The 10,754-nt window shown below is 42.0% G+C and overlaps 2 protein-coding genes across 2 annotated transcripts; one reads left to right on the top strand and one right to left on the bottom strand.

Moving 5' to 3' along the window:
• The first annotated feature begins 5,113 nt into the window (after positions 1 to 5,113).
• LOC149812489 (formin-like protein 11) lies at positions 5,114 to 6,443 on the top strand. The gene is made up of 3 exons (XM_089993064.1): positions 5,114 to 5,291; positions 5,400 to 5,635; positions 5,721 to 6,443. The coding sequence occupies exons 1-3, from the start codon at positions 5,114 to 5,116 to the stop codon at positions 6,441 to 6,443; spliced, it is 1,137 nt and encodes a 378-aa protein (XP_089849190.1).
• A 627-nt stretch (positions 6,444 to 7,070) lies between these two features.
• LOC149812488 (luminal-binding protein 1-like) lies at positions 7,071 to 8,985 on the bottom strand. The gene is made up of 5 exons (XM_089993063.1): positions 8,911 to 8,985; positions 8,051 to 8,146; positions 7,490 to 7,572; positions 7,349 to 7,412; positions 7,071 to 7,295 (listed from the first exon to the last, which is right to left on the bottom strand). The coding sequence occupies exons 1-5, from the start codon at positions 8,983 to 8,985 to the stop codon at positions 7,071 to 7,073; spliced, it is 543 nt and encodes a 180-aa protein (XP_089849189.1).
• Positions 8,986 to 10,754: the final 1,769 nt, after the last annotated feature.

The raw sequence follows: 10,754 nt of genomic DNA, 5'->3' as shown, positions 1-10,754 counted from the left end.
GATGGCCTCCTTGTGACAAAAGGGCGACGCATCTTCGTGCCGCGATGGGGAAGCCTCCGTCGAGAACTACTTAAGAAGTGTCATGATACACTATGGGTTGGCCATCCTGATCAGAAGTGAACCTTAGCACTCCTTGAGCGTGGCTACTATTGGTCGCAGATGAGAGACGACGTTGAGGGGTATGTGCGGACATGCCTCATCTACCAGCAAGATAAGGGGACAAACCAGAAGGTTGTCGATCTCCTTGAGCCTCTACCAATTCCAGAACGTCCTTCGGATAGCATCTCCATGGACTTTATTGTTAGTCTGTCAAAGGTAGAGGGCCTCAGCTCTATTTTGGTTGTGGTGGATCGTTTCTCAAAGTATGCCACATTCATCCCAGTTTCAAGGAGTGTCCTGTAGAGAAGACTGCAGAGTTATTTGTAAAGCATGTGGTGAAGCACTGGGGCATACCAAAGAGCAGTGATCGCGATGCTCACTTCACGGGCAAGTTCTGGCGTGAAGTATTTCGGCTACTTGGCTCTGATTTGTTGTTTTCAACAAGCTTCCATCCGCAGACAGATGGGCAGACAGAGCTCATCAATGGGATACTTGAGCAGTACCTTAGGCAATTTGTTAGTGCCAATCAAAATCATTGGGTGAAGCTCCTTGATGTGACACAGTTTTGTTACAATTTGCAGAAGAGCAAGTCTTGAGGCCACAACTCGTTTGAGATAGCCATGGGGCAACAGCCACTGACCCCATACACTTTTGCCGCACAAGAAAATGGAATGTCATCCTTCGCCTATCAGTTTGTTCACAACTGACACAAGCAAAATGAGTTGGCGAAGGCATTCTTACACAAGGCGGCAAAGAGAATGAAAAAGTGGACGGACAAGCATCGTCGGCCCGCGGGGTTCCAAGTTGGGGACCAAGTATTGGTGAAGCTATATCCTGGTCGTACAAGCATCTTCTGCGGGCGACACCGCGGATTGCTCAGAAAGTATGAAGGGCCCTTCACCATCACAAAGAAGGTGGGCAAGCTGGCATACAAGCTAGAGTTGCCCCTAGACTTCAAGGTTAACCCAGTGTTTCATGTGTGCAACCTCAAGGAGTTCCATCCGGATGATAAAGACCCAGAACACAGTGTGCCAGAGCGCGCTCCCATCATGCAGAGGGCTCCGACAGCACAACGGACAGAAAAACACCTCAGTCAGATCCTTCGCCACAAGGTCAACTACTTGGGGGAGGCGAAGAAATACTTGGTGCAGTGAGAGAAAACAACATGGGAGCCTGCATTCTGAATGAACAACTGCTACCCGGTTGAAGTCAGAGCTTACCACAAAATAGATGGCTCCAAGGACGATGCATGATTTGAAGGGAGAAACATGTTCCCTTGCGGCTTACATTGTACAGTTGTGCTTAGAGTCTGTTTTGCTTTTGTTGAGTCTGATGTAAGTTGCTCGGTTCAGGTGAATCAATACACTGAAGGGGTAGCCCGTATACTTGAACTATAATAGCATGCAGGCAAAATTGTGAATGAAGTAAATGCGTTGCACTTTCTTTTGTTCACCCTCGTTGTGATTGCAATTTCTCTCCCTCTATTCTCTCTTGCTCTCTTGCACTCTGATTACAAGCTTCCGCGACTGACAAATAGGCTTGCGGCGGTGGGAAGGGACCATCGCGCCGCACTGGCCCATTGAAGGAAATAGGCACGTGACAATGTGAGTCCCTTCATATGTTTCTCATAAACATTTGTTTCACTTAGGGGTGGGCATTGGGCCGGACCGGTTCTTAACGAGCTTGAGTTTAAAGAGAAGCCCATGGCCTGGCCCATTGGCCCAACGGGCCAATGTGAAGCGTGGCCCAATCTTACAATGCATAAATGCTTGATTGAAATTATGGGTTAATGAAAGAATAACAAGTTTTCATGCAATTAATTTCTAATTAGTGTAGCTGGACAAATAGTATATTTTTATGCAACTAATTAGCTAAATAATAATAATTATCCAAGTTACTATGTAATAGTTACTTTTTAAAAAAAAATTAATAAATAACTCAGGCCTATCGGGCCGGGTCGGCCCATGTATATAACGGACAGGGTTTCTGCCCCATACCTAATGGGCTTGGACCTAAAATAATGATCCAAACCCGGCCCATGTCCGGCCAGGTCGGCTTGGCCCATCAAGCTGCTGGGCTGTTGCCCACCCCTAGTTTCACCCATTGCAGAAAAGAGACCTTATTTCCCATAAAAGAGAATCTCTTTTGTAGCAAAGTGCATGAAACAAACACTCTTTAACTGATAGGGATTAGCTTAGCCTCAACTTGCCTTTAAGAAGAGCGTAACCATGAGTTTTCTATAGTGAGACTACTAAACTATCCCTATTACATAATAAAATAAGCAAAAAATGCACCTTTTTGAATCTTTAATGTCTCTATTTGACAGTTTCAGTTAAAAGTTGGACCTCAATATGTCTTTTTGAAAGCCATGGTGCTCTTTTTGAAATATCACAAGAAAGCTGGATCTCTAAATAAAAAAAATCATTATTTTAACAAAATACCAAGAAAGTTGGGAGCGCTTTGCTTCAGCAAGAGGTCCCGTATAGGTGGGACTGACGCCCATAAGAATGCAACCCTAACCACGCCTCCATCACCCAAGTTCCCCTCCCACTCCCACAGTCCCACTAAGCTAAACCTCTTGGGGATTCATTTTTGACGATTAAGGCTACAACTACAAGAAAAGCTGGTGGAGCTTCTGTTGGAGGTTTACTAGTCTCCATATAGTTGACGTTGTTAGTCACACAAAGTTTCTTAAAATCTTGTAAGCTCACTTTTTGTTCAGCCTTTAGAACCTTTACAAGAAAGCTACCTCTTAAAAACGAAAAGTTTGTTTGGCAAGGATTGCGCTACAGGTCTACATCGTGACTGTAAGATGCATAACCAGCGCATGACTAGGTCTCTGATCACGAGAGTGGTTTAACCGTTATAAAAACAGTCAAATATGAGACTCTATGTAACCTTCCCTCATGCATCCATCGAGTTTTTAAGGTATTTCATGAAAGTGGGCAGGTGAAGAAATTAGAAGGGGTGGCCTCTGTACTTGGTGAGACTTGATTGACCCCAACAAACCATACATAGCATAAAACGTACCAGTTCTTTTATTCAGAATGCTTGATTGATAGAGACCAACAAATGCTAACCATCAAAGATTTGAAACTTGAAATTTGATTTATGAGCCCATACCGTTTGCCTTGTAGTTGGTGGATAATGATAATAGTGCGTATTAAACTAGATTGATGGGAACACGAGTCTGCAAGCCTAGCCAATCAATTCTACCTTGCATGTGATTTGTTTCCTTTCAAACTAACAGCAAAAAACCACAGAAGAGGTTGATTTGGAGCCCAGTACAACAACAGCTGCCGTATTCAGGGATCCCGCGGAGGAGCATTAAAGCTTACGTCTGCTAAAAAAACACGGGTTGTCTATATGGTAAAAAGATAACAGCAAGGTGAGTGAAAAATATGGTCTTTGGCATCTTTGTTTTGTAGTTGATCCTGTGAAGAGTTTTTGGATGGTATGATGGGTTTTTGGTTTCAACCCATTTACTTGATTCTGTACATCACCATTGCCATCTTCTTCTTCTCGCCTTGCTTCTGTTCTGTGACCAACAGGATTGAAGGTTTGAAGGAAGAAGTGGGTCAGCACCCAAGTAACGGTTTGGGGTTTTCTTGGGTTAAGGAGGGTGGGGAAGCCAATGAAGGCCAGATTAAGAAGGCTTCAGGAGAGGATGGTCGTGGTGGGATGATATGGGTTTTGCAGAAAGTTGGGGTTTTTCTTGGGTTTAAGAGCCATGAAAAGGAAATGTCAAGCCATGAGGAGATTGGTTCATCACCATCCCCAGCACCAATGGATGCTGGAGGCATAACTGAAACCCCACCTCCTGCTCTCCCATTCTTCAGTCATGAAAACCCTCATCATCCAGCATTGCACCCTACTTTTGTTTTTCCTCATGAGGTGAACATTCCCAGCAGTAAGAGAGAGAACAACGGGTCTAAAGTTAGCAGAAGTGTCATAACAGTGGTGGTCACTACAGCAGGAATTCTTGCTGTCTTCATCATGGTCTTCTTTGGGTTTGTGAGATTCAGAGGGAAGAAGAAGAAGAAGCAGACATCAGTGAGGACATTGCTGTTTCCTGGCTTCTGCAGCGGCGGGGCACAAAACCTGGAGGTGAGCAACTCTTCAAACTATGACAACAAGGTTGGCTTTGATCAGGGCCCTGAGCATTTCTATTTGAAGACATTAGGCCCGTCTGCAAAGGCTCCTGATGATTTCAAACAAAACACAGAGAACCTCAATGTGCTGCCCAGGGGAAAGAAACATAGTTCCCTTGGCCAAGGTCGGATACTCAAATCCGATAGCCGGAATCGTCTCTCGCTCGATCAGAACGAGATTCTTTTCAGATCGATGTCGGCCGAAGAGGAATTTTTCCGTTCCATCTGCCGATCTCAGTCATTGAGCAGACGGTTTTCCGATGTCTCAGGTGCTAATTCAGGTTTACCATCTCCAGCTTCCTCTCCTTTGGTTTTATCAAAGAAGTGTTCTCCAAGAGGGGCTGCATTGTCATCACCATGTAGACCAGTAACACCAAACACTACTCTGATTTCTTCTGCTTCATCAATTCCAAATGATCCTTCAGCTTCACCTGTTACTTCTAACCCGCAAAATGAAGCACCAAGCATGCATTCTTCAAATGCTGCTCCACCTCTGATGCGTTTTCATAATGCAACACCACTGCCATTGCCACCTCGAGTGCCACCGCCGCCTCCTTTACCAAAGGGACTAACTTTACCTCAGGCGATCCAAGCTGCGCAATCTGCGTCGACCGGTATTGATGGGAATCGCCTGCCAAAACTGAAACCTCTACACTGGGACAAAGTTCGTGCTGCGTCGGATCGTTCTATGGTGTGGGACAAGTTGAGAGCAGGCTCATTTGAGTATGAAATTCAGTCTCAATTCTGATCTAGTTGTTTTCTCCATTAGCATTTCCACCATTCTTTTCTTCATTTGGTTCTTGTTTTGGTGGTGTTCATATGCTGAATCAAGATTTCAATTTAAACATAGATTTGATGAAGAAATGATCGCGTCTCTTTTCGGGTACAATCTGCAAAATTCCGCGAGGAACGAAGAAGCCAGAAACAAAAACTCCCCTCCCAGAAAGCATCTTTTTGAACCGAAAAGGTTGCAGAACATAACCATTCTCTCCAAAGCGCTGAATGCCTCCCCAGGGCAAGTGTGTGATGCTTTGATGCAAGGTAGAGTTTGGAGAACCCTGAACAACATTGATATAATCATTTGTAAAGTTGATCCTGTTAGAAATGCACAGATTTACTGATTCTAACTAAAAGGTCCTTTGGTAACAGGGGATGGATTGACTATAGAACAATTAGAAGCACTGGCAAAGATGGTACCCACCAAGGAAGAAGAAGAGAAGCTGTCTAACTACGACGGAGACGTTAATGAACTCGGCCTGGGAGAGAGATTTGTCAAGGAGATGCTGAACTTGCCACTGGCCTTTGTAAGAATTGAAGTAATGCTGTACAAAGAAACCTTCGATGATGAGGTGCTTCACCTCAAAAAAACATTTGTGACTCTAGAGGTGAGAAGTGACCATATGACTTGCAGTGCTTCATTAGAAAGTTATAAGCATCTGTTGCTGACTCTCTCTCTCTCTCTCTCTCTAGGATGCCTGCAAGGAATTGAAGTCAAGTCGCCTCTTTCTGAAGTTGCTGGAAGCTGTGTTAAAGACTGGAAACCGGATGAATGATGGAACAAGTCGAGGAGGCGCAAAAGCTTTCAAGCTTGATGCTTTGCTTAAACTTGCGGATGTGAAAGGAACAGATGGGAAGACCACGTTACTGCATTTTGTAGTTCAGGAGATGATCCGATTTGAAGGTGTCAGGGCATATGAAGAAACAGCCGACAGCACTGATGATGAGTCCAGATATGAAGTATGTGAGGAAAGAGAGGAGTGCTACAGAAGAACTGGCCTTGAGATCGTTTCACGTCTAAGTACAGAATTGAGCAATGTGAAGAAAACGGCCTGTATAGACTTGGATGCTCTGGCAAGCTCTGTTTCAAAGCTCTCGGAAGGGAGCATGAGGATGAAGGAGCTGATCCACGATAAGGATCTGTTAATGGATGGTAAAAGAGGGGAATTCGTGAAGTTGATGAAATCATTTCTTTACCATGCCGAGGATGAGATTAAGAAATTACAGCAAGACGAAGAGCGAGTTCTACATATGGTTAGGCGGATCACAGAATACTTCCACGGAAACATGAACAAGGATGAAGCCAACCCGCTTCGGATTTTTGTGATAGTAAGTGATTTCCTTGGAATGTTGGATCATGTGTGCAAGGAGATCAAAAGTTTGAAGCCAAGCAAGCAGCCCACTACAAATTTATAGGCCGGCGAACTTTTCTGCATCTGTCGGCGTACCCTGAGCCACGAAGATTAAAAGCTTCCTCTGAGGTAAACCTCTTGGCAGAAAGAATTTTGGGTTTATCAATTAGCTGTTGCAGAAAATGTCCATATGTAACATAAAGAAAATTGCATCTGTTTTGCCATCAAAAGGAGTGGTCATTCATTCATATACATATGCTCATAAATTGTATTGTGCAACCCTTTACTGGTATTGACTATGTGCAGAAAAGGAGGAATGAGTGAACTGACAAGATAAATCCCATAGAACAAAGATTTTAATCAAACTGTATGATGTTATGACTTATCACAGGAGTCAACTAGATTTCTATACATCCAACTGTTTTTTGGGAACAAAAGTTTCTCTTGATATGTACAGAAATCGACTCTCTCAACTCTACTTAATTTACAAGGATCCCAAAATGTTTCCTCTGCCTACAATTCGTCGTCTGAGTCGGCTGTCATCTCGAGTGCTAGAGGACCCCGGACTGCCTCCAGTCTTTTCAGGCACCTGCTTGATTATTGGATTGCACACATTCAATTTCCTTCAGCTTCTCCTCAAAATCTACTTTTTCTGCACTCTGGTTATCATCCAATCACTCCAAGGCTTCCTTCAAGATGGTCTCACAGACAAAATAGAGTCAGACGACAAGGAGAAGGTTGAGGTACTCTTCATATTGTATATATAGGTTTCCAGGCTGTTCCTGGCATCAAGCTGTTCCTTCACTTTCCTGTCCTCTGCAAATTCCTCCGCTTCCTTCACCATACTCTCAATCTCCTCTTGGCTGAGCTGCCCTTTGTCATTGGTAATGCTGATCGACTCTGCCCTCTTTGCTGCCTTATCCTCAGCTTTCACATTTAATACTCCATTGGCATCAACCTCAAAGTAACCTCAATCTGAGGGACTCCTCTGCAAACCAAAGCATCCGTTAACAAAGCTTCTAAAATAATTTGTCTACATCACATTGATGCAGTGGAAAAGCTTAAAGAAAAGCATTCGAAAACCAATAAAAGTGACCACTTTAAGCTTACCTTGGAGCTGGTGCTATACCAGAATGATCAAACCTTTCTAATTCATGACAATCCTTTGTCAAACTCTTCTCACCTTCACAAACCTGAAAGTGCCAACAAGTTAGATAAGCTACTATTTAGCACATATAGTCATAAAAACTACCCTCCTCAAAAGGTTTTTAACTCTATCTTTTACCTTGATTGACACAGTTTGCCGATCTTGATAGGTCGTAGAGACCTGGGTCTAGGGTTGGGAAACAAGCTGAGCTGCTCATGGCTCAGCTCATGTTCGGCTTGTAAAAAGCTCGTTCAAACTCATAAAATAGGCTCGGCAAGCTGAATATGAATAATAGGTGCTTGACTCGTATAAGCTCGTTAGGTAGCAAGAAATGTATTTGATATATTTTGCATGTATTTTTTTACAATCATATTTCTTCCAGCTCTAAAACAATGTATTTTTTTCTATAAACAAGTCTGCTCAAACTCGAGCTGATTATGAGCTCGAACTTGGCTTGGCTCACCACAAGAATGACCCTGAACACTTCAAGCTTTTGTCTCTTTCAGCTCGTTTACCAGCCCTACCTGGGACTTCTTTGTTGGAATGACAGTGTTCCTAGGGATTAATTTGGTCAGGACACCGCCTACTGTCTCTATCCCCAGACTTAATGGTGCCACATCCTGCAGGATAATATCTGGGCACAAAAATGTGGTTAGCCAAAGCCAAGGATGTGCAACCTTTGTATGCACGTTTTAGACAAGATACTTCAAAATTACCCTTCCTCTCTTCGCTGCCTTCTTCAACTAGAAAACCTAAAATGGGTTAGGTTAGGCCTGATTACAACCTAGATCCAGCCATTTTTGTTCATCCAACTATGACCCAGATCTGAACAGAACCAACCCTATTTTTAACTAATCCTCCAGACCATCAATCTGGATCAGATCCTGTTCGGATCCAAGTTTAAACTCTATCCTGTTTGCAATGACCTAAGTCCTAACTTTTCTATAAACTTTAAATGTGAAATTGTGGTCTTTGCTTAAAAATTTACGATGTTGCTGTTCTCATATCATCTTGATCTGGACTCAGCACACGAAAAAAACAACAAAAAAACAAAAACTCATTTGATAATAAGCCTTTCTTAATACTTTGATGTTCTAACCTAGCCTTGTCGTTAGGGATGTAAACAGTTCAGATTTAGGTCGGATATTTGACCGAATCTGCATATGTTTAGTCAGGTTCAATAGCCATAGTCGGATCTGATTAATAAAAGAATCCCAACTCAATATCAAGTTTTGCCTTTTCCAGCATCTACAACATTGTTCTACACCAACAACATATGATTAGCTACAACTCCATCTCACAGTTTTAACACTGAAAACAAATTCAACGCAAGGCAAATTACAAACAAACCAAAGCAAAAGAAGGGTCATTTTTTCCTCTGTACATTCTTCGTGATTTGTTTCTCCAAACACTCTCTTTCATCATCCATCCATTTCTTCAGCCTCTCCTTCTCATTCATGTTGTACTTCCTTTTTAAAATCATCTCTTCTCTCATCTAGGACTATCCACTCTGAAAAAATTTCCCTCTAATTCACCTTTTTTTAGCGTCTCCCAACTAAGTTATCTTCTCTCCCTTATTTCAGTACTGATTGTTGACGCAAAAACTCTTTCCTATCATCTTTCTCACTCTCAGAATTTCCTGTTCTATATAAATGTGTTGCTTTTCTGCTTCCACAACAGCTTTGCATGCTCCATGTTGCTCTCAAAGGCTTCCTTCTCAAGTTTAAGAGCTTCTTTTTCCCTCTGTACATCATCCACCACAATTTGTTTCTCATGCTCCAAACGTTCTCTTTCATCATCTATCTATTTCTTCAGCCTCTTCTCCACATTCACATGTTCTAGTTCCTTTTTAAGATCATCTCTTCTCTCATCTAGCACTATTCACTCTTAAAATTTTTCCCCTCCTTTAAATCTTCACCTTTTTTTAGTAACTGTTTTCCAACTCAGTTATCTTCTATCTCTTGCTTCAGCATTGATTGCTGACGCAAAAATTCTCCTTTCATCTTCGGTCACTCTCAAATTTTCCTGTTCTATAAAATTTTGTTGCTTTTCTGCTTCCACAGCAGCCTTGAGTTTCCGCAACTCAGGTTTTGTGTTTTGAAGCTCTGACCGTCCACGCTCCATGTGGTTCTCAAAGTCCTTAAGTCTAAGAGCTTTTTCAATCTGCATCAAAGTGTTGAAAAACGAGAAGATGTGGTAGAGCACCTAAAAACGTACACATCTTATTATCAATATTGTTCACATAATATGAACTACTGGACTATTTACAAATGGAAAAAGAAAAAAGATCTAAAAGTACATTTAAGAAATATATGGCGTAAGAAACTGAAAACATGACGTCTGAACACAAAACAGAGCAACAAGTACCAGCATTAAATAAGGCATATTAAGACAGTTCATAAAAATTCAGTCACCGTACATCAGCTACACGCTGCTTCTCAACCCCCAAGGCCTTTCTACAAGCTTATTCTCATTTCTCTACTTCAGATAGAGCAATCAAATGAGCTGCTTGTTCTCGCTTGAGATTCAAATTAGCTTCCATCAAGTCCTCATATTTAGAGGACCAATCCTTCTCAATCAAAAGAAGACCCATATTGTGTTGATAATCATGAAGCTGCAATAGCATCAACAACTGATATCAGAACACTGATCCTTAGAACATCAGATTTTAACCAGACTGTGAATGTAGACATAATTTTTTTAAAAAAGAACTAAAAGAAAATAAAAAGATTATCACAATTGCCATCAAATCAAGCTAGAGATTGAAGAAGCTAAGGCACAACAAAAAAGAAAGAGATGAAGAGAATAGGAGTTGATCTCTCGGAAGGGAAGTCTGGATGACACACATAGACTGGACTACCTTTCAGTTGGATTAGTAATGTTAAAACTGGCATGGTCTCAACACCACCACCACCCCCAACACACACACACACACACACACACGCAAAGGTTCAATATAGTAGTTCACAAGATTATTACTTAATAATTTATGATGTAAAGTTATATTAAAAATGGTAAAAATCCATGATCCTGGACCTGAAGTGGGTCACTCCAAGTTTAGGCTTATCAGGAAACTTGTCCCAAACCAAGACATGCACCTATGTCCATGTACGTAAGGTTGGATAGTGGGAGGGTGGAGTTATGATTTGTGTGGACGTATTCTCCCATTTTTAACCTTGAATTTAACACATGCAACATACTTTGCAGGCTACAACTAGGATGGTCTGC

Source organism: Nuphar pumila, chromosome 17, assembly GCF_984573655.1.
Source record: "Nuphar pumila chromosome 17, dmNupPumi1.hap1.1, whole genome shotgun sequence".
Lineage (NCBI taxonomy): Eukaryota > Viridiplantae > Streptophyta > Magnoliopsida > Nymphaeales > Nymphaeaceae > Nuphar > Nuphar pumila.
The sequence above is the reverse complement of the archived record's forward strand: the minus strand, read 5'-3'. Positions and strand labels throughout refer to the sequence as shown.

What these genes read in the sequence shown, in the direction of transcription:
- LOC149812488 (XM_089993063.1), bottom strand. Translation starts at nt 8,985, where the DNA reads ATGAATGAGAAGGAGAGGCTGAAGAAATGGATGGATGATGAAAGAGAG. An exon ending in AGAAACAAATCACGAAGAAT is followed by an intron (nt 8,147 to 8,910) that starts GTACAGAGGAAA and finishes ATTATCCTGCAG; the next exon opens with GATGTGGCACCATTAAGTCT. An exon ending in TTCCAACAAAGAAGTCCCAG is followed by an intron (nt 7,573 to 8,050) that starts GTAGGGCTGGTA and finishes TGGCACTTTCAG; the next exon opens with GTTTGTGAAGGTGAGAAGAG.
- LOC149812489 (XM_089993064.1), top strand. Translation starts at nt 5,114, where the DNA reads ATGATCGCGTCTCTTTTCGGGTACAATCTGCAAAATTCCGCGAGGAAC. An exon ending in GTGTGATGCTTTGATGCAAG is followed by an intron (nt 5,292 to 5,399) that starts GTAGAGTTTGGA and finishes CTTTGGTAACAG; the next exon opens with GGGATGGATTGACTATAGAA. An exon ending in AAACATTTGTGACTCTAGAG is followed by an intron (nt 5,636 to 5,720) that starts GTGAGAAGTGAC and finishes CTCTCTCTCTAG; the next exon opens with GATGCCTGCAAGGAATTGAA.